Raw genomic sequence first — 23,935 nt, 5'->3', positions numbered from 1 at the left:
TGAGAGAATTAAGTAGCTGTTTGAAGTCTTGTTTTTCAAATGCCACTGCAGCTCGGTTATGGTTTTCAGTCTGTATGGATCACCAGACCTTGGCATTTATTGAATATTAATGCCTCAGATATTACACATTTGGCACTTTGGAAAGCATAGGTGGCATTGAGGTACAACTGCTGGTACAGTTTTATAGACTTCATACGTGATTAAATAATGAAGAGTATTTTTTAAAGCAGCCAAATAAACAATTTTTTTGTGCTTGGTTTTCAACACACCTAACTTTTTACTTCAGAGTATTAGACTTACAGGTCATCTGGGAGGTTTCCATTTTGGAAGAAAAATTTGTTCACTATTTCCTGTATTCAAAACATAGTGCTGAGCACTGTTGAGGATACAGAGGATGTTAGAGGATTTTAGGTGCTGAATACTTACACAGAGTAATGTTAAAAGAAACAGCTCAAACATTCTGAGAATTTAGAAAATGAAATTCTCTACTGAGAGTGTCATTAAATAGTCTTGGTACTTTTGTGTGTGTATGTGTGTGTGTTTATAAAATGATGTGATTTGTTTATTATTCCTGCTGTGTTGTAGGTATACTTCATGTCTTTTCATTTGAAATGGTAAGTTCTAATAATTTTTGGTTCAGAATGGTAAGATTTTTTAGCTAATGTTAACTCTTTTTTGAGCAATCGGAGAAGAGGAGAGTCAAGACCGGCAAATAGACATGGTTAACTAATGTAAACATATCTTGTGCATTGTCTAATGTATAATATAACTAATAATAATTTTAATTATTAGTTTGAATTAGTAACAGAAGATCCTCTGAAGGCATAAAAATTTAACTTGTTACTTCTGCTTTGTGACTTGTTTAATGTATTTGGAGCCACCTTACAGTGCTTGTTCTACATAGTGACAATAAATTACATTTTAGGCTAGTCAGTATCTAAGATCTTTTATACTTCATATTGAGGATAATATCTCTGTAATATCATCTAAAATGTTAGAATTTTGTACTAAAACTAAAAAATTATAATGTCTACTTATGTTCAGTATTAAGTAACAACTAGTGAGATGTAGGCTGTAGGAACTCTGGTTTCTAAGCATCTTCTGATGAGATGCAGTTATGAGTTAGATTAGTAATTATTATAATTCTAAACTTTCAAAGGCTTTTACTTATTTGAGTTAGATTGATAATTATTATAATTACAAACCTTCAAAGACTTTTACAATTTAAAGTAACTGAAAGTTTATGGGTAAGTTTGTTTCTTTTCTTAATGGTATCTTACACTATATTGTGCACAATATATATTTCAAACCCTGGCTTTTCTGGTTGTAAGTTTACCATAGGTTTCTTAAGATAACTTCATTTGATTTATTCTTGTTTTTTCTATATATGATTTTAACCAATTGATATGATTGTTACAGTAGTTTGTTTTATAATGGCAAATTTTAAATAACTGATTTTTATTTTGGTACCACTTAAATGTGTAAAAAATGACTATGTATTTAAACCTGTAGCTTTGAGTTAGTTACTTGGAAGAAAATATGTATTAACTTATCACAATTTCAAGGCCTCTGGTAAATTATTAAGATGATTTATCTAATGCCTAGTATTACAAACAGAAATGGATACTCTCCTATATAAAATGTGTACTTAACTCATACGTTGGCCTTTATGCCTTGTTTTCCTCTTTTCTGCCTTTTTCTGTTGACGGGACCAATTTGGAACTGCTGCTTGTGCAGTTTGTATTTGTTCTTTTCTTTCACCTTTCATACCTTGACCTGGCCAGTTATGATAGTTTTACTTTGGTAAGGAAATGCACTGAATAAGAAAGAGATTTTGGATCAAGAAGTGCAAACCAGTCACCAGTATTATGTGAGCTTTGGTAAGATTTTATTGCTAGTATTGTTTGTCTTACAGCTGATATCCTTGCTCATTTTTTTTTTTTAGGAGTTCTGGGTAAAATAACTAAATTTGAAGAATAATTAAATACTATTAATCAATTTTACGTTTTAAAAGCACCTCTTCAGAGTGAGTTTACAATGACAGTTGAAACTGGTAATCTTGAAAATGCTCTCAGGTGTATGCATTATCAATAAAATTCTTAGGAGCAGTGTTGTGTGCCTTGTAGTCCCAGCTACTTTGGGAGGCTGAGGTGGGAGGATCAGTTGAGCTCTGGAATTCAAGGCCAGCTTGGGCAAGATAGTGAGAGGCCTGTCTCTTAAAATCTCAGCCAAATAGAAGTTTCTTTAACAATTAATTTATGTAAAATACTTACATCCTTCTGTCCCTTGATGTGTGCTAGATTGTGTTTACATTTAATTGATCTTCGGTTAGAAAGCCACCCTGTGTATTAAAAAACAGCCATTAATTTTGCTACACATTCAGTTGAATTTGACAGTAATATCAGAGCAATCTATTCACTCAGTTACCTGAACAAGGCTTTCAAAATACATTGTTGAATGTATTTGGTTTAAGAGGCACATGTCAAGTTAATGAACACAGTAAGTTTCCCTACTTCTATTTGTCGTTGCCTCTATTTCTGATTTAGTATTTAACAAGTAACAACTACTTTTTGTTTCATGACTAAACCTTGCAGTATAAATTAAGATGTAATTAGCTGGGTGCGGTGGCATGATCGTAGTTCCAGCTACTTGGGAGCCTGAGGCAGGAGGATCAGTTGAGCCCAGTGAGTATAAGTCCAGCCTGGGCAACATAGTGAGACTCGTCTTTATTTATTATTTTTATTTTTAATGTAATTGATTATTCAAAAGGATTCATTTTAAAGTTTCAATATTTTAGTAGTCTTTTTCAAAAGAGCTTTAGGTCCACAGCAAGATTGTGTGGAAGGTACAGAGATTTCCCGTCTACCCCGTGCCACATACATACAGCTTCTCCTGCTATCGAAATGTTTTACCAGAATGATACACTTACAACAATTGCTGAAGCTACATTGACACATTCTTATCAACCAAAGTCTATAGTTTACCTTTAGATTTCCTCTGGTGTACATTCTGAGGGTTTTGACAAATCTATGACATGAACCTATGATTATAGTATCATACAGAGTATTTTCACCTCCTTAAAAATCTTCTGTGCTCTGCTTCTTTATCCCTTCCACCTGCTTCTTTATCCCTTCCACCTAACCCTTGGCAACCACTGATCCTTCTGTTGTCTCCATAGTTTAGTTTTTTCCAGCATGTCATATAGTTGGAATCATACAGTATACAGCCTCTTCAGATTGGCTTCTAGTCACCTGGCAATATGCATTTAAATTTCCTCTGTGTCTTTTCATGGGTTGGTAGCTCATTTCTTTTTAGCACTGAATAATATTTTGGTTGTACCACAGTTCACCCATTCATATACTAAAGGACATCTTGGTTGCTTCCAGGTTTTAGCAATTATGAATCAAGCTGCTATAAACATTCATGTGTAGGTTTTTGTGTAGACATAAGTTTGCACCTCCTTTGGGTAAAAAGCAAAGAGTGATATTGCTGTATCAGATGGTAAGAGTATGTTTAATTTTATCAGAAACTGCCAGACTGTCTTGCAAAATGATTACACCTGTTTGTATTCCCTTCAGCAATACGTTGAAGTTCTTGTTGCATCGCATCTTGGCCAGCATTTGTTTTTGTCAGTGTTTCGGATCGTCACCATTCTAGTAGGTTTTGTAGTGCTATCTCATTTTAATTTGCAGTTTCGTCAGTGTAATTTGCAATTCTATCAATGGGATACGATGTAAAGTTTCATTTTAACAATCATATAACTGAGGAATATATTCCCAGGTATTCATGGGTGAAGATATTTAGGAATGCATGTATTGAGAGGAGAAAACCCGCCTTTGGGTGTATATATAAAGAGATTGTCTTATATTTTTTAAACTACCCCTCACTAATCAGCAGCAAGTAACACAGTATACTGGAAATTGTTGTTTTTAATTCCTTGAATTTAAAATGTTAATTTTCCCAGCATTCACTTTTGGTTAGGTTGGAAAGTTTACATGCTATTGAGTTGTATCAATAGAAATGTATATTTTTTTCCTTTTCATTTTAAAACGTTTAAAAATTTTTTTTGGAGTGAGGTCTCATTTTGTCACCCAGGCTGGAGCACAGTGACGCAATCATAGGTCACTGTACCTCTAATTCCTGACCTCAAGGGATCCTCCTGCGTTGGTCCCCCAAAACCCTGAAATTTCAGGCACTGGACACCATGCCTGACCCTTATTTACTTTTTTTTTTTTTTTTTTTTAAGTGGAGTCTCCCTCTGTTGCCCACGCTGGAGTGCAGTGGCATGATCTCAGCTCACTGCAAACTCCATCTCCTGATCAAGTGATTCTCCTGCCTCACCCTTTCAAGTAGCTGGGACTACAGGGGTGCACCACCACGCCCGGCTAATTTTTTTTTTTTTTTTTGAGACAGAGTCTTGCTCTGTTGCCCAGGCTGGGGAGAAGTGGTGTGATCACGGCTCACTGCAGCCTCCACTTTCTAGTTTCAAGTGATTTTCCTGCCTCAGCCTCCTGAGTAGCTGGGACTACAGGAGCCCGCCACCATGCCTGGCTGGTTTTTTGTGTTTTTAATAGAGATGGGGTTTCACCATGTTGACCAGGCTGGTCTCGAACTCCTGACCTCAGATGATCTGCCCACTTCGGCCTCCCAAACTGCTTGGATTACAGGCATGAGCCACCATGCTCGGCCTTAATTTTTTTTGTATGTTTAGTATTTACGGGGTTTCACCATGTTGGCCAGGCTGGTCCCTAACTCCTGACCTCAAGTGATCTGCCTGCCTCAGCCTCCCATAGTGCTGGGATTACAGGTGTGAGCCACCACGTCTGGCCCAGTTTACTTTTATTAGAAAAGATTAATTTGCTGATGTATATTGTTCAGTATATTAATACTTTTTTCATGGGTTAATACTTTCTTGGCAAAGAGGCCTAATCTCTTGAGGTTTTTTAAAATACCGTGAATATTTCATGTAAGTGATTTTTGCTTCATTCTTTGTGTCTACAATTTGTTATCTAATATTTCTGGCTCCTAACAGTTTTCTTTTTTGTTTTTTTTTGAGATAGAGTCTCGCTCTGTCGCCAAGCTTTTCATAGAGACAGGGTTTCACCATCTTGGCCAGGCCGGTCTGGATCCCCTGACCTCAGGTGATCCGCCTGCCTCAGCCTCCCAAAGTGCTGAGGTACAGGAGTGAGCCACTGCACCCGGCCAACAGTTCTTATTTAATCTTTCTCATGAAAGTTTAACTGGTTATAACCTTATTGTTCTTTTATGTAACCTTCTCTAGTGAAGGAAAAGGTAATAGAATATAGTTTGCTCACATTAAAATATTTTCAATTGCTAAATATAGTTTTTTTTTAGGGAATTTATTTTTGGGAATATTTAGATATTCCTAATTGATTAAAAAGGCTGAATCCTGTTACTTGTCAGAACTTACTATATTTTTCTCTAGAATTATATATTTTTTAGTAGATTTAAATATTCTACATTATTTAGCATTTTCGTTTTTTGAGACATAGAACCTAAATAGCATGTGGTGATTCCTGGACAATCCTTAAAGCTTCTTTTGAGATAAACATGAGAGGTCTTTATCAATAAAGAATTTTGACTGTGACCTAAAAAAGAGTATTGATTGTGCCCATTAAGATAGCATTCACTCAAACAAGAGTTATATTGATAGTGTTAGATGAATACCTCTCGTCATTGATCATTAAATGTTGTTCCAGTTGACACAGTTAAAGCAGTTTTTATTTAGTTCAGTGAGTGTATCCCCAAGTTTAGGTGGTCATACTACACTTTAGCTTTACCTGAGTACTATGTAAGTCATTCCTTTAAATTAGGTTATTGGTAATACACACACACACACACACACACACACAATATACATGTTGAGTATCCGTTATCTAAAATGTTTGGGACTAGAAGTGTATTGGAATTTGGATTTTTTTGAATTTTGAAACATTTGTATATTATGTAATGAGATATCTTGGGGCTGGGACCCAGATCCAAATATGAAATTCACTTATGTTTCATATATGTCTTATATACATAGCCTGAAGGTAACTTCATAGAATTTAATTTTTTTTTTTTTTTTTGAGACAGCATCTTGCTCTACCGCCCAGGCTGGAGTGCAGTGGCGCGATCTTGGCTCACTGCAAGCTCCGTCTCCCAGGTTCATGCCATTCTCCTGCCTCAGCCTCCTGAGTAGCTGGGACTACAGGTGCCCCCCACCACGCCTGGCTAATTTTTTTGTATTTTTAGTGAGACGGGGTTTCACCGTGTTAGCCAGGATGGTCTTGATCTCTTGACCTCGTGATCCGTCCGCCTCAGCCTCCCAAAGTGCTGGATTTACGTGTCTGTCCAAAAAAAATTTTTTTTTAAGAGACAGTGTCTCACTGTGTTCAAGGCTTGTCTTGAATTCCTGGGCTCGAGCAATTCTTGCATCTCAGCCTCCCAGAGTGCTGGGATTATAGGCATGAACCACTATGCCTGGCTCAGTAGAATATTTTAAGTAATTTTGTGCGTGAAAGTTTCGCCTACGTTTTGACTTAGACCCGTCACATGAGGTCAAGTATGGAATCTTCCACTTTGGGCATTGTGTTGGTGTTTAAAAAGTTGTGGATTTTGGAGCATTTGGGGTTTTGGGTGGTTATGATCACCTTGTATCTTGATAGCCCAAGTACTAAATATTAAAGGAAAAATATCCATGTTCTGCTCAAAAAGTGCCATGTGCCAGTAGTGGCATGTTTACCATGCCACTTCAGAAAATATTTGTTAGATTAATTTACCTTACTTAGTGCAAGCTTCCTGTTCTACATTTTCATGAAAGAAAACTGACTGGGACTTTAAAAATAGTGCTTCTCAAACCTTTTGGCTTCCATATTTCTTTAATTTTCCATATCAGTATTAAAAATTATTGAGGGCTCCAAAGTGCTGCTAAAGGATTGTATCAATATATATTATAAGCCAAAGCGAGGTTTTAAAGAAAACGTTACAGAGTTAAGAGTCGCTTTCTTGTACATTTTTGCAAATGTCTTTAATGTTCGCTTTAGTGTAGTGGGAAGAATGGTACTGTTTTATGTTTTGTAAATTTGTTTTGCTCTATAAAAAATGGTTGGCTTCCCACGTTTGCTTTTGCATTCCATCTCTTGCAGAAAGCTTTTTAATTAAAATGCATCAAAGAAGGCCTGACTTTATACGGAGAAGTGATAAGGGAGGAGTATGTTAATAACCTTTAAAGATAATTGTGGATTTTTTTGATACTACTGTGAAACTTAAAAGTACTCTTACATTGAAATTAATTGGGTTGGCTGGGCATGGTGGCTCACACCTGTAATCCCAGCACTTTGGGGGGTTGAGGCAGGTGGATCACTTGAGCTCAGGAGTTCAAGACCATCCTGAGTAACATGGTAAAACCCCATTTCTACAAAAGACACAACAATTATCTGGGCATGATGGTATGTGCCTATAGTTCCAGCTACCCTTGAGGCTGAGGCAGGAGGATTGCTTGATTCTGGGAGTCAGAGGCTGCATGAGTTGAGATCACGCCATCGCACCCCAGCCTGGGCAACAGAGTGAGACCGACAAAAAAAAAAAAAAAAAAATCCATTGGGCTGCTTTGAATTTTGAATGGATCTTTTACCCATGCATGATTTTTTAGTGTTACGTACCAATCAGAAGAAAAATACTGATGCATTGGCCTAAGCAGCAGATTATCCAAAATGCTAATGTATTTATTTTACAAAATTAAAAAGAAGTTACATGTCTTCATGTTGATCTCATAGAAAATGTCAGCCAAATACTCAAGCCAATAATAGTGTCTCATATAAAAACCTTGTTCCGTGAAAAAAGTATTTCATTCGGCATGCACCCCAATCATGAATGCTTTTTCTTAAAATAACCATCCTACTTCAGAATGCAGCAGATGTACTTTGTGGACAAATCCTGTTTTATTGTGAAGAACATGAAAAAAGCATGTACCCATGGATAGAGATTTAATAAAATTAACTTTGACTGCTTCCTCCAGGTATTCATAGTTTAAAATTTTAAATTACAGTTTTATCCATGTGACAAATGCAGTGGTTACTAGTAAAAATTGGGCCCAAGTCTCTTGGCTTGTGCTAAAGTGCTGGGACTTTTCCCAGCCATTACTTTTGCACCATTGAATGTAGTAAATGTTGATACAGAGAAAAGTCTCATGATAGTACTATAACTAACTATATCTTAGTGCTAGGAAAACATGAAATAGTTATGACTGTGCACCTCCTGAGTCTTGGGGACTCTTAGTACTCCATGACCTACACGTTAAGAACCGCTGCAATGATAGAATGCTCTTTTGACATGTGGTTCTGGGAATTAGTCATACTTTGCCTCCTTTTTTGGTCATCTGTTAATTAAAGTACACTTGAATTCCAGGCTTTCAGGAATACATATGTATAATTCTTTCCATGGAAAGGCATACGATCTTATAAATACTGCAAAGAGAAGTTAAAATCTTGGCTTTTGTTAGGTTTCGACTGTTGGAATTTTTTTTTTTTGGTTGTCTGGGACATGGAGATATTTTGGAATTTTTGAAGAATGAAAGTATCTCGTGAACGTCAAAAATTGTGTGAACTCTATTTCAGTGGAATCGTATAGGCTAGCTCAGCCACTTACTATCCGTATGACCTTGACTAAGTAACAGCTTTGTGCCTCAGTTTCATTATGTCTAAAATGAGGTAACAGTAGGCCTACTTCATAGAGTTGAATCAATAATGTAAAAACTGAGTTTTCATCATAGGTTTATTTTAGCGCACTGCAGTCTTTTGAGATGTTGGTTACAAATAAGTTGTTTTGGCTTAAACAACAACTCGTAATTTTTTGTAATGTAATAAAGTATTACTTAAATTTGTAAAAATATCACATATACGCACTGGTTCTAACTTAAATTCTAATTTGAAGTGTTATTAAAAGTCATTCATAGAGGGAAGTAAGGGTTTTGTGTATTGCTTGTTGGGTGGGCACACAGTTGTGAATTTCCTCAAGTGATTCTTATTAATATTTGATAGGTTTAGTGATAGTGAAGAATGCTGTATTTCATTTTACAAAATCATCCTAATATAATCTCTACCTCTTTTGCATTTTATTAGAAGTTTGTAGCTGTGGGTTTCTAGAAAGTAACAGCCTGAAGACATGACTAGGAAGCTGAAAATTTCTTTTGCCCCTTCTAAAATAGTTACAAAATGATGCCATCAAATTATACTCTTTTTTCTTGAGAGCAAAGCTGTGTAAAATAGTATTCAGTAATCATCTTTAAGATATTGTCAACATTACTAAATACAAGTATATATATATATATATATTTAGTGAAAAATGCTGTAATGTGCCTCATGAATTGGTATTTTAATACAGTAATATGCTATAGTAACATGGAGTATTCTAAGATATTCTGATTATCTCATTTAGAGAAAGGTATTTTAGAACTTGTACTGATTTATAATATACCACCAGAAGGGGAATGTTCGTGTTTAATACTTAAAACCATAGATATTTTTGGTACATTGATAGATTTCCCGTGAAATTTTCTTAATGACAATGGATTTAATAATAAAAGAAGGTACTTTGTGAATAATAAAGCTCACACTATTCTAGAAAGTTATTCTAGAAAGTGATACATAGAGCTGAAAATACAAAGAGACAATAAAAAAGATTGTTTATGCCCTTTTTTCCTGCCAGTGAATCATAGGCCAATAGTTAAGATATTAGGGTATATAAGGGGTAGTTGAAAATTGAAATCTCAAGCAGGGAGACTGTAAACAATTACCCTATATTAGTGATTAGATATTGAATTCCTAACCTTTCATAGTGAAGACAAATTCAAAAGTAAAAATATAAGTTGAACTCCTGTCCTCCCCAAAAGTCATGATATGAAATCCATGTATTTTACTCGATGGTGCTGGTGTGTAACCAGCTTCTCAACAATGAAATGTCTACTATATTTGCTTGTTACAGGTACTTACCTAGATACTATAGATATTATTTTTATAGCTAGAAGATTTTGGGTGTGTTGAAGCATTCTTCACTTTTATCAGCAGGTTCTAAGAACCTATCAGTAGTTTCTAAGTAGTGATAAGGAAATGGTAATTTGGTTTGGTTTATTGAAAGTAGTGTTAACATAAGCTTTATTTTAAAATAGTTTTCTAAATATAATGCTTGATCAGTAGCCAATTTTATATTACAGTCTAGCTTTTTTTTTTTGAGACAGAGTTTTGCTCTTGTTGCCCAGGCTGGAGTGCAATAGTGCAATCTCGGTTCATTGCAACCCCCGCCTCCTGGGTTCCACCGATTCTCCTGCCACAGCCTCCTGAGGAGGTAGGATTACAGGCATGTGCCACTACTGCCCAGCTAATTTTTTTGTATTATTAGTAGAGATGGGGTTTCTTTCTTTTTTCTTTTTCTTTTGTTTTTTTTTGAGATGGAGTCTCTCTTTGTTGCCCAGGCTGGAGTGCAGTGGTGCGATCACGGCTCACTGCAACCTCTGCCTCCCGGGTTCCCGCAATTCTCCTGCCTCAGCCTCCCGAATATTTCGGACTACAGGCGCCCGCCACCACACCTGACTTAATTTTTTTGTATTTTTAGTAGAAATGGGGTTTCACCGTGTTAGCCAGGATGGTCTCGATGTCCTGACCTCGTGATCCGCCCATCTCGGCCTCCTAAAGTGCTGGGATTACAGGCGTGAGCCGCCGCGCCCAACCTAGAGACAGGTTTCACCATGTTTGCCAGGCTGGTCTTGAACTCCTGACCTCAGGTGATCTGCCTGCCTCAGCCTCCCAAAGTGTTGGGATTACTGGCATGAGCCACTGCACCCCACCTCAGTCTAGCTTTTTTTGCAGGTCAGTAATAGTATCCATTAATGGTCACAAATTTTATGATGAGAAATTTATTTTTAGCAAAGTTAAAACATGGCTTTTAGGGCTGGGCATTGTGGTTCACGTTTGTAATCCCAGCACATTGCGAGCGTGAGGCAGGAGGATTGCTTGAGCCCAGGAGTTAGATACCAGCCTGGTTGGCATAGCGAGACCCTATCTCTACAAAAAAATAGTTCAAAAATTCGCCAGACGTGATGGTGCATGCCTGTCGTCCCATCTATTCGGGAAGCCGAGGCAGGAGGGTCACTTGATTGAGCCCAGGAGTTCAAGCCTGCAGTGAGCTATCATGACACCACTGTACTGCAGCCAGGGCAACAGAGTGAGGATCTCTGGGAAAAAAAAAAAAAAAAAAAAAAAAAAAATTAAGAAGCTTTTAGAAAGATTGGTATTTAAATGTTCTAAATAATGTGAGAAAGCATTTTATCTCTTCATGATGGTGTTTTTGTTGTACTGTAGCTTCATTCATTGTACAGTAGCTTCATTAAGATTACCTTTGGACATCTCCACTTAAGTTAGGCAGTTTTTTTAAGGAGCCACTTGTGGCTTAATGGCAATTACGTTTCCATCATAGGCTTTTATTTTATTTCCAGCTTTATAGGTGCTTTTCAACAGTATTTTGTATTATAAAATGGAACTTTAAGTGAACATTTAGATTTTAATAAGATTGCTTTTCAAAAGTACAGTAATTATGTTTTCTTTAAACATTGCTGCATTTGTCTCATAATGGAATGTTTTTCATGATTGCTACATTTAACATAGTTTTCTGTGATCGGAAATGGTCATCAAGTCAAAGTGAAAATTGTAATTTTCATATGTTATCTTGAGAAATTTCACTTAGAGATTTCATTGAAGTTAATTCTGTGTCACTATTGTTGGTAAATGAACAGCTTTTAGAAAGCAGTTTCTGTACTGAAATTTCAAATGTTTTGAATATTTCTGTTTTATAGTTAACTGTGTAATACTTTCATTCATGTTTTCAGATAAAATTACTGCGCAGTTAAAGGAAAGCAATGTTATGTCCAGCTTTCAGTAATTGCTTGTGTGGGCTATCTGTAGTCCCTGGATGGAATAATGCTTGAGTAGATGAATAAAAATACATGAATGAATTATAATATTTAGACAACGAAGACTGTAACCTTATTTTTAGCATAATTCCCTAAAGCTATTTGCATTATATGTTCGAATGCATTTCAGTATGAACTTGGTAACAGTCATTTCTGTTTTAAGACTTCAGTGACCTGGGAGGAGAAAACAATTGGCCCTGGTGGTTATCATTACTAGATTTTCCTTTGCTTGGAATCTAGGCATGTATCTTTCATCTGTTGGAATGAAAACATTAAAAATAATCTGTGGTATATTTTATATAATCTGATTCATTAGTAATCTAATCTTGCAATATAAACTGGGTGCATTAAGCATTTGTAGTATATTAAGCCTGGGAGACTGAAGTTTCTTTTCAGCGTTCTTATTAAGTTTATGATGATGGAAACTTTTCAAAATTTTTAATGGAAAATGATGTCCCAATTCACTCTTTTCTTTTTGATTTTAGATGGGAAATGTAAAGTCATAAGATCGATAGGTTGACTGTGACAACTATGTTTACTTACAGAGAGAACAGGAAATGAGAATGGGTGATATGGGTCCCCGTGGAGCAATAAACATGGGAGGTAGGGATTTGAAGCAAAAGGCTTTTGTAATTTATCATTTTTGGGGGGACTGTTTATGCTCTTTGTGGTATCTACATATCAGTAAGAAACTAAAATACGGAACCAACATTTCTAAAGGTGAAATCTCTTACATCCATTAAACTGGAATACAATACAATTATATTAAAAATATATGTCTGGGAAGAAAATTCTCATTTTGTTTTTGTTTGAAGGCTAAAAGATGTGTTATACATTCATAGGCTTAATGAAAGAAACATATAAACCAGGTTGCAATACAGCCTGAAGGTAGTTTAGTCATTGCATTGTGTAATACAGCTCTGTCTTTGCAGTTTTAAAATCAATGTATATGCCTTCTAATTGGCATTTTTTTGTTTGTTTGTTTTTTTTTGAGGCAGGACCTTACTCTGTTGCCCAGGCTGGAGTACAGTGGCGCAATCTCGGCTCGCTGAAACCTCGACTTCCTGGGCTCAAGTGGTCCTTCCATCTTACCAAGTAGCTAGGACTACAGGCACGTGCCACCATGCCTGGCTTATTTTTTGTATTTTTAGTAGAGATGGGATTTCGCCTTGTTGCCCAGGATGGTCTCGAACTCCTTCCTGGGCTCAAGCAGTTTACCCGCATCAGCTTCCCAAAGTGCTGATTTTACAGGCATGAGCCACCTTGCCTGTCCTAATTGGACACTGGAAATTGATAGTTTCCAAGTTGGAAACTGATAGTTTCTGAGTTGTGTTTTTAGGTAGAGAGCATTTTATACATTTCTATCTTAAACTAGCTTTTTGTGTAACTTTGGAGCTGTTTTCCTTCACTTTAATGAATATTGAACTTTTTTCCTTTAACCTACAGTGTTGTGCACAGAAGTGCACTCAGTGTTTGCAGTCTATGACTCAAGGGAATTACATGTATGTCGCCAATGCATGTTTTAGAGTTGACTAAGCTTTTAAGAAAGTATATTAGCAACTTTAGTATGGATTTGCTCGTATAGCCAAGTTGCAAGGGAAATAATGCCAAGTAAATAACCTGAAGGAAAAACAAGTGTGGCATATAGTAGGCCTTACTAAATGAAATGTCATACATTTAAAAGTTGGGTAAGGAATTAAATTTTATGAAATTAATTGTCCCACAAAATCTCTCCCACATTAAATTGTCCCACAAAAGCTGTTATGAAGCTAAAAATGTTTATATAACTTAAATGTACATATTGTTTTAAAGATTACACTACCATGGTAAACAATATACTTAACATGCACACCCATTTACAAAATCAAGTGTGTTCTTAGCATATATAATCTATCAAATGAAACTTACGTCATGTGTGGAATAAACATTTTCCATGATCAGCTTTTTTTCCTTAAACTTCCGTTGCCAGTTTTTCAGTACTACTAATCAGATGATGTAGAGTCATATATTGCTGTTTACTTGGTCACTTTTTACCAACAAGTAGTTAGTGAATATCTCTGGTATATGCAGGAAGCAAGAAATGTGGCCCTCGCCCATAAAGAACTTAATTGTGAAATTACTACAGTGGATACGTGAAATAATTAATAAACCAAGAGCGTCTATGTTCTAAATTATGAAGCATAATTGAGTATAATGATGTCCAAGTAGTCCAATATTTATGTCTTTTTTTAAGAGTAAATGCTGGGATGCTATTTAATATAATCCATGTAATTTTAAGGATTTTAGGAATAAGGTTATTGTAGATTATAGGCAGTTTAAAAGGCCGTTATCATTATTAGAGTGACATTAACATCAGAGCTAAACTTTAAAATAGTATAAAACTTAGAACCATTTCTGATGGTGCAGAGATACTCTGCAATTTTATCAGAAGAAATCTAAAAATATGCCTTTAGAGTCCTTATTTAGTTAGGAGTTGAAGATAACTTAAAATTTTTGTGACATTTTATTCACCAGAGGACTTACTTACATTTTAGCACTTACTCTCCTAAAGCCCAGTTTCTCTAATTTTCTCTTCAGTCTTCATTCAATGTGAGACTTCATCATAATGGCTTTATAGAGCTATTAATCATTATCATCCAGTTGGGTTGTTGAGAAGTTAAAACTGTCATAACTCATCAAGTTACATTGATGGAAAGTGGCAGCAGATTTTCTGGTGTATCACTAGTGTGTATAACCAAGTGAAACCTACATTATAATGCTACCTTTCTAGTAATCAGATAATGCTAATGTTTCTTATATCTTTAAATTTATTTATAGCTATGTGGTGGAAGATGTGAGTACTAAAAGTAAAGCTCTAAGTTAACTACTGTTAGTTGGAAATATTATTTTTGATTTTTTATACCCATAGTTGTGTAGTTATTTTCCGAACCCACCATTGTAAAATTACATTCTATTAGAGAGAAACAGAGGAAAAAGAAACTTAATTTGTTTTCTGGGGGATAGTTGAGGTAAGACGCCTCTTAGATACTGTTCTTATACTCTCTTCATTTCTAGATTGTAGAAATTATTAAAAATAGCTATTTAGGGCTATACTTAGGGAGCAGAAATATTCTTGGTTAAAGTCTGTTTATCGGCAAGAGCATTTGGGGATGAAGGAAATAATTCCTTCCTATGAATTTACTAGGTTTCTGGGGATTGGATTCAAACAGCAGAAGTATGATGCCAGGGGCTGGTAGGGACTCAGCCATATAGAGATTTCAGCTGCATTATAATGTATACTTGAGAAATTGAGTTCTTATTGTCAGAAAATTGACCTATGTAATGAAATACTAGAAGAAAACCCTAAATTAGAATGGCTTTGTTAACGAATTTTTAATGATAAACAAGTACTAACACTTAAAAGGGAAAAAATTTTTCAAAGAAAATGCCTAAAAATGTGGTGTATCTGAGATCATCATATATGTAGTATTACAATGCAAACACTATTAATATGAGGTAGGTGGATTTGTTTAATGAAAAAACTTGAAATATTATCAGATTGTCTTCATTTATGGAATTTAAGCTTGTCAGAAAGATCCAGATAGCTATATTAATATTTTATCTGTATTTGGTTGCAGTTGCTTTTAAAAATAAGTTTTCTGATAAGTCATTTCAATTTTTTGGTTTAGATTCCATATTTCAAAATAAAAAGTTAAAAAAAGAGTACCTCATGTAATTTAGCAAGGTATTCCATAAACTCAGGGAGGAAAAGAAAAACACTAAGATGAGAGGCTAGTTATAATGATCTTTATTTATATATTGCAGGAAGTGATTTCCTCTCTCACAACTTAGCATAATTTACTGCTAATATTTTTAGCCATGGGTTGAAAAAAATTAAGTGGTTTTGTAAGTGCTAATCCTTTGTTACTCATTTAAACTGGTAAAATGTAGTCCTCATTGTTAGGGATTATTTGGTTTAAAAGCCTGCTATAACAAATAATAGTGATGTCTCAAAGCTTGCAAACTGTTGGTCTCAAATGCCCTAAAATGATTGATAGTTTCCTCCTTGATTTTATGTACGTTTGGCTTGGGGATGAAAATTCTAATTCTAGAGTGTAGGTAATGCTCTATTACAGAGTAGATAATGCATATCCCATTCTTAAGGAGCGAAAATAATACTGATAACGGTCTTGGTATATAGATTGCATAAATATTGTTAAATTTTTAATGTTTACTAAACTAAGATAGGACAGCTCTAAGTATAGATTGTTTTACATAGATGCGTTTAGCCCAGCCCCTGCTGGTAACCAAGGTCCTCCTCCAATGATGGGTATGAATATGAACAACAGAGCAACTATACCTGGCCCACCAATGGGTCCTGGTCCTGCCATGGGACCAGAAGGAGCCGCAAATATGGGAACTCCAATGATGCCAGATAATGGAGCAGTGGTAATGTATCATAAACATTATTTTGATTATATTCAGTAATGTACACTTCTGCATCAAGGATAACTTCACACTTAATATAATTTGGTATCATTTGTTTTGGCAGCCAATGAAGAAGAAAATTTTGTGACATCATATGTTGATTTGTTACAGATAGTTTTTTTTTTTTTTTTTTTTTTGGAGACAGAGTCTCGCACTGTTGCCCAGGCTGGTGTGCGGTGGCACAATCTCGGCTTGCTGCAACCTCTGCCTCCCAGGTTCAAGCAATTCTCCCTCCTCAGCCTCCCGAGTAGTTGGGGCTACAGGCGTGCGCCACCATGCCCAGCTAATTTTTGTATTTTTAGTAGAGACAGGGTTTCATTATGTTGGCCAGGCTGGTCTCAAACTCCTGACCTCGTGATCCACCCGCCTCGGCCTCCCAAAGTGCTGGGATTACAGGCGTGAGCCACCGCATCCAGCTGAGATAGTTTTTAAGTAGTCCAAGAATTAGGATTACTGTCTGTGGCATGCTGTGGTACCTCAATATATAGCAAATGCATATGTTAATTACAGATATTTTTCTGTGCTTTTTGTTTCCATCTTTTACCAGCATTCTAATGTTCAAGCATTTTATGATGGTGTTCTTTTCCTATGTGGACTCCTTATGTTTGATGGGAACAAAAGTCCAATATATATGAGCACACGGTTCTCAGCAAATATTTTTGATAAAAATATTACCTGTCATGATTTATTGCAAAGAATCTAGCTATAAATTAACATTACAGTGTTTGTGTATTTCCAAACCACCATTGTGGCATTCTTTTCACAGAATTTTAAATTATATTTAGTAAATTTAAAGTAGACAGTTTTTTGTCTTGATCTGAGAGTGTGAAGATATCTTTGTGTGGATTAAATACTATGAAAACAAGATTTTTTCATTTGTAATTTTTATTATATTTAAATATATTAGTTGCAAGAATGATACCTTTTATCATTTCTATTAAAGTCTATCACTATATAAATCGGACTTTATATAGGCAAACCATTTTCTCATTTAGTATTTGTTAATGCTTGTTCTAAATAACATTTTGAAAGGGAAATTGCTTGGTTATCTATTTTGAAAAGGCAGTTTCGTTTTGAAACTACTATATGAAATCTTGAGGCGCCAATGCTGCTAAGAAAGAAAAAGCACTGCCAGTTAGACTCAGACCTGTCATCAGTTGTAAATCCATCGTGATCAGAGACGTTAAAAGCAATGCCTTGTATGTCTTAGAATTGAATGCAGCATTTATCATTCTTTTATTTGCTTCAAATGTAGTCTTTTAAGAATTTGGAGAAATTGGACATGCTGGCAGTTGGATTTTTTAAAACGATAGTTTATACAGGCAGATAAAGAGGCAGTGCACGGCTACTATGAATAGATGGCGCTTAACACAGTGATTGCATTTATTTCCTTCAGTAGAGGCTTTATTTTATGGTGATATGTTTGAAAGCTAGTAAAAACTTATACTACTTTGGTTAAGTTTTTGTGTGGCATATAATCATCAATAGAAACATAGAAGTAACATTAACTGTCCCAGTTTTTTATTGTCTCCCTGAAATTGTAAACTTTATTTAAATATCACCCTTGGTCTTTTTTGCACTGACATTTTACTGCTACACTTCAGGGAGTTCTGTCCAACCTTTGAGATGAATATGTATGATTATTGTGAAGTTTCTCAAAATACTTCATTCAGATGTTTAATTGTGCTTATTAGTGCATGTTATTACATTAATTTTTAAAACTATTTTCCCATGATAATCTTTCAAGGAAAACACTCTCAGAAGTTTCCATACTGAAATCATAATTCTTTGTGTATGTTTGTATTAGTGCTTTCTATCTTCGAGGAATTGATGTAAAGATTTTTTTTAGAATGTTTACTTTAAAAAAACAGAACATGATGCTGCTCCCCAGTTTTATTTCTCTGATTTTTTTAAAAAAGTATTTTTCTTACATAGCATAGTTTCATGCAATATAAACTTTTGAAAAAAGGAATCAGAGATTTATTATAATATTGTTTAGGCTTAAGATTACTTTTGCTTCTGTCATGAAATCAGTTCTTTGTTCTTGAAATTGGGGCATAGCATTAGCAATATGTAAATCTTCAGATGCTGCATTTTTTTTTTTTTTTTAAAAACATAGTAACTAATTAAATTGCTCCTTTCTTCCTTCTATGTGTGATCCTGATTCTGCTGGACTTTCTGCCGAACTTCATGACACCACCACTTGGGATTTTGCCAATTTTTCTTGTCACTTATATTTGGCGTGTTCCAAATGGACTTCATGTTCTATTCCTTATTGTGTGGTATCATAGCACAATGACAGATTTCCTCAAGGACCGCCATCTCAGATGGGTTCACCTATGGGGAGTAGAACAGGTTCTGAAACCCCTCAAGCACCAATGAGTGGTGTAGGTCCTGTGAGTGGTGGTCCTGGTGGCTTTGGTAGAGGAAGTCAAGGGGGCAACTTTGAAGGCCCTAATAAGCGTCGTAGATATTAAACGTTCGTTCATTCCTGGCTATCTAGAAAAAAAAAAGTCAGTGGTATGCCTTTATACTTTTACCTGTTATCTGGAAGAAATGGTTTTATTGTTAATGTATGTAGACTTAAAAGTTTTTTTTTTTTTTTTGTAAAACTTGAGGTTTTTGTATTTTTCTTTATTCACGAGCTTTGTAGATTAGAATGGTAATGATGCTCATCATTTTGAATGTTGAAATGTGTTTGTGACTTTAGCTAAATATTAGTATTCCATAGTACTGTGAAATCTATGTAGTTACTTAATCTCAATAAAGAAATCATTTTGGATAATTTAAAACTGTTATTAGTGGTATTCTCTTATGGTCTTACTAAACTTTGCTGTAACAGTAATGCTTTGGTTGCTTTAACTAATCGTAGTCATTAAAAATGAAAATGATTTTGCTTTTTAATTTGTGCAAGTAGCACTGAAGATAGAAGCTTAATTAATGAAAGCTAATGTCAATAAGGGGTAGATAGAGTAGTATATGTGGGGGTGGGAGGGTATGGGAGTTTAATTTGTATAAACCACTGATGTTCTGTGAAATCGGAATTTCCACCTACATTTCATATAGATTCTGAGTATTCAGGTATCCTGAGACAGATTATTAAGGATATCTTTGTCCTGTTCTGATTTTTCCAAATAAATCTTTTTCATCTTGAAAAAAACCGTTTGAAGGCAAATCTCTTTTGCTTATAAAAAATTATGTCTAGTTTTAAACATATCTGCCATTATTTATTTGGTTTCAATATCTAGACCTTACCTGATTATTATCGTACAGTTAGTGTTAAACATTCTTTAAAATAAAACAATACTGTTGGGTTGGCTGTGAAGTGAGGATTTGCTGTGTGATTTGTGGTGAATTAGGCATTTCTTGAGAATGTAGGTTTCTAGAAGTATTAAAAGATGGCTTGACTCTGCAGTGTCAAATATTTCCCTAAAATTTGGACATTTCTCCAGTAAAACTTGTCTGATGGGTTAGGACCATTTGTCTCCAAGGAATGGCAGGTTTTTTTTTTAATTGTTTGTTTGTGTTTTTCAAGATAATGCTGAGACATCCAAGGAGTACAGTTCAAGAGGTGATTTTAAAAAGCAGAGAATTACTTGAGAATGGCTAGAGTCATTGGAATCTGATTAGCTCCCTTTACTATCAAATACCTATTTTGATTTTCAATACTAGGGAGAAACTGATTTTATCACATTATAATGTTTATTGCAAAACAGAGTCATAACTATATTTAAAAATGTGTATGTTGGTTGTGTGTATTTAAAATTACATTTAAGGAATCATATGACTCATACCACAAATCTAATTCATCAGACACTGATGATAGCATAGCTCTTTCTCATAAAACATCACAATGGTTTGCTATATCATGCTTTCAGCGCCTTTCTGAAAGATAATATGCTATTTTAAAATAAACAGTATGTAAATAGTGGTGTCTGTTTTGCTGGAAGATGCAGTTTGGAAAGAAACAATTTAAATTTTGCATAAAAGCAGTTGGTTGTAAAGCATAATTGATGCGTTCTTTTATACTAATTAAAATTTTCATACGTACTCTTTCATGTTCTGCTATTTTTTAGATACACAGTGTAGATGGAACTATTTTCTAAAATTTGCGGTATTCATAGGCTTTTGTTTTTGACAGTTCTTTGAAAACATGATTTGGAGATTGTAAAATAATAGTCAAAGACTATTCTTATGTTTCTCATAAGTATGAGGTGATGGAGAGTGGGATTTGCTTTAATTTGTGACATTAATTGGGATATGGGGAATTTTAACATTTATTACAGTTTTTCAGTGATATCTGTTGCACTTAAATCTACCTTTCCCGTCATCTATATTTTATTCATATAATTCTCAGGTAATTTTTAGCATTGTATTTCACTTCAAAGCTGAAATATGATTGGGAGAAACTTGATCCTTTCATGTTAAACCAAGGTACCTTTGGCCAAGGCTGTGAAATTCTGTATGATTCATTCAAGAACACTTGAAGGCCAGTGCACAAAAAGATGTCTTAATCTCCTGAACATCCTAGTGTCCAGGCTCAACTCTGGCACCAAGAACAGAGTTCTACACAACTTTTTCCCGGCATCAAGAAAATCCTTGTTCCGGCTTTACCAAGTTTACGCTGGGAGCAGTCAGCTTCTGAGTGACAGTCAAGTGGAGCATCTTTGAACTCCCAGTTATTCCGTGTTTTTAGTGTTTTTGTATAGTTAAACTTTGTGGCTGGTTCAGTCAATTTTTTTTCTTATGAATTAGTATACCAAGGAAGATTTTTGAATATCATCTGCTTAAAAGTGGTAGATTCAAAAATAAAGAGGAAATTCAGTAGTGTTAGCTTTCTAAGTAAGTATGAAGTTGTCATATATGCTATCTGTTTTCATAAAAAGTAATATGAAACAATTTTAACATATAACAATATTATGATAGTTTGTGTCATGATTTGAAGTACTGAGTTTAAAGTCTTCAGGACTTAATGTTTCATGTGCTACTTGTAATTAGTATGTATAAAATAAAGGAACACCTGTTTTCCTAATAGTTTTATTCTAGTACTATATGTTGTTGGAATTTCCCCCATTTTTGTATATTTTGTAAATAAATGCATATTTTTTTCTTGACAGATGCAGATTTTAAAAAAACTGATTCACTTGTGTTTTTGCAAAATTCAATTTGCTATTCTTCCTTGAGATTTTTTTTTATTTTTCTGTGTGAAATCAGTGCTGAGCACTCAGTGAAAGAGATTGAATATTTTTAATCCTGAAATATCAGTAATATTAGGGGAACAATATCTGTTTTAGCTGGAATTGCCATTTAATAAAAATAGGAATTGTGAACAAGGACAGTGACTGAAACTTTGGCTCTTATTTTTCAAACACTATTTGAAATAATACCTTTACAGTTTGTTTAGAAACATACTTGTTGAATATTTCAGTAACTTGCTACTTACATGAAGAGTCTCTAATAATTGCTAAATAGCAATGTGAATGATTAGTAGTCATTAATTAGTAAATGGGGATTAGGTTGATAATTACAACATAGATTCTGAATGAGAAAAAGGACATATGTGATTGAAATTAATTAAGTTTTTTGAAAGGATGTCATCATACTATGGTAAAAGCTTTAAAAAGGGTTGAGATTTAGTGTCAGATGGTACTAGTCAAAAATAAATGGGCCACATCATTTTGAAAAAATGGAGGAAGTTCCTGGGGAGTAAGGTATTATTTAAGTGTTTTCTGTAGGTGTTCAGAGTTTTGTTACAACATCTAATGTGTTAAAATATATTTCTGAGGTGTCAGAGGATAGCAGTGATATAAAACGTCAGACTTCTTATTTTCAAGAATAAGACAATAAACACCCATATACATATCTTCTAATTCAACAGTTGTTCATGTTTTCCTGTGTTGATAGATGTTTTTAGGCATGGACTTTTTGGGGGGATGGCAAACTACTTCAAAGTAAGTAGCAGACTTGATGTTACTTCTCCCCTAAATATTTCAACACATGCCTCCTAAAAACATTTTTAGGTTAATTTCATACTGATGAAGATTCATTTCCTGAAATCAAAAGAGTCCACCTCTTAAGTAGCCCAGTATGGAAATATTTCATTCTAAGCAAATCATATGATTCAATGAATTGGGAGTAGTCTTATACTTTACAAGGGCATTTTGTTTCCAGCAGCTTTCGTTACTGAATTTTAAAAATTAAAATCATTTTTCTCTGTTCACTTTACATGTTTTTCTGGTGGTGTAAAATGAAGTATGTCTGCCATTTCCTAAGTGAGTACCCATCAGTTAATTTATGGACTGTTACTCTGGGGAAATAATGAAAAAAAAATGCAGAAAAAAATTTATAGTGTCTAATGTTTAAAATCTGGATTTTTTTAAATACCAAAAGCTGAGATGAGCCTGGGCAGTTGTAGTGAGACCTCGTCTCTAAAAAAAATAAAAAAATTAAAAAAATAAATATCAAAAGTAGTGTCTTCTATGTGTTGTGAGAACATTTTGAATTTGTTTTTGTTTCCTTGATTATGGAATAACAATATTAATGATTGAAATTTGAAGCTTGTAAGACAGTGTTTAAAGGCTTACCACAAAACTGTAGTTTTCTGATTTTATTTGACCTTTTTTTCTGTAAAACCGTTTAGAATATAAATATCTCTAAGGATTCCTCTTTGTTGAAACTTACTATTTGATTACACTTTTTTTTACCTGATGAAATTAACATTGTGTTTTTTCTATTTTATGACATTTTGTTTTCCTTTTGAATAACAGAAGTCTGTTATTTCCAGATTGAAGATACTGAAATTCTTAATGTTATATAGCCAGAGTTTATACATACACATTAAACAAAATCTTTTTCAAGAAAATTTTATGGCTTCAGTTACCATTGTCACTATCAGTTCCCTCCTCTGCAAAAGATACTGTATTTTTAAAAGAAGTTTGTCAGAATTGTTCTTTTTAAATTTGCCTTTCTCATTTAATCAGATGAACTTTAAAAGAGATGGTATTCTGCTTGTACACATAAATAAAATTTCAGTTCTGTCTTGTGGAATATAAATCACTCAAATTTCATGTGAGGTAGTTCAGTCTCAAAATTAAGAATAGAATTAGAATTAAGTAGGTTTAAGCGGAAGTGTACTTAGTTTGAACACATTTCATTTTAGATTTTCTTCATATTTTAATATAAGTTTAGTCAATAAGACAAATTATTCATTAAATACGAGGTCCTACATTGTGTTGATAGTAATATAAGTGGACCTTATATTTGTTAAATGCTCTGTATAAATGTTTTGTTGATGGTGTTGAAGACTTTGAAATAGATACCTTAATCTAAATTTTATCTTAATTTTTGTTTTTATTTCATTGTGTAAATTTTATCTAAAATTTTTTCTAGCTCTTTATTACACCAAGACAACTTCACATTTTTATTTATATATTGTACATCTCATGTAAGGAATTACGCGTATATAAGCTAGTGTCATAACTTAAATAAGTAGCCACATTCATT

The 23,935-nt window shown here is 34.4% G+C and overlaps 1 protein-coding gene across 2 annotated transcripts in view; it reads left to right on the top strand.

The window, feature by feature from the left end:
* The window catches only part of PSPC1 (paraspeckle component 1), a 67,786-nt gene that overhangs the window by 20,623 nt on the left and 23,228 nt on the right, over window positions 1-23,935 (top strand). The window contains exons 3-5 of one of the 2 annotated variants that reach the window (XM_032150689.2): window positions 12,511-12,568; window positions 16,224-16,393; window positions 18,724-22,704. In XM_032150689.2, the coding sequence (XP_032006580.1) occupies window positions 12,511-12,568; window positions 16,224-16,393; window positions 18,724-18,909 (414 nt within the window). In that variant the 3' untranslated portion in view covers window positions 18,910-22,704. The remainder of the gene's footprint in view (window positions 1-12,510; window positions 12,569-16,223; window positions 16,394-18,723; window positions 22,705-23,935) is intronic. The other variant, XM_058437785.1, reaches the window with a different exon arrangement.

The sequence above is a fragment of the Hylobates moloch genome, unplaced genomic scaffold, assembly GCF_009828535.3.
Source record: "Hylobates moloch isolate HMO894 unplaced genomic scaffold, HMol_V3 SCAFFOLD_4, whole genome shotgun sequence".
Classification (NCBI taxonomy): domain Eukaryota; kingdom Metazoa; phylum Chordata; class Mammalia; order Primates; family Hylobatidae; genus Hylobates; species Hylobates moloch.
Note: the sequence above shows the minus strand (reverse complement) of the source record. Positions and strands in the feature narration are given on the sequence as shown.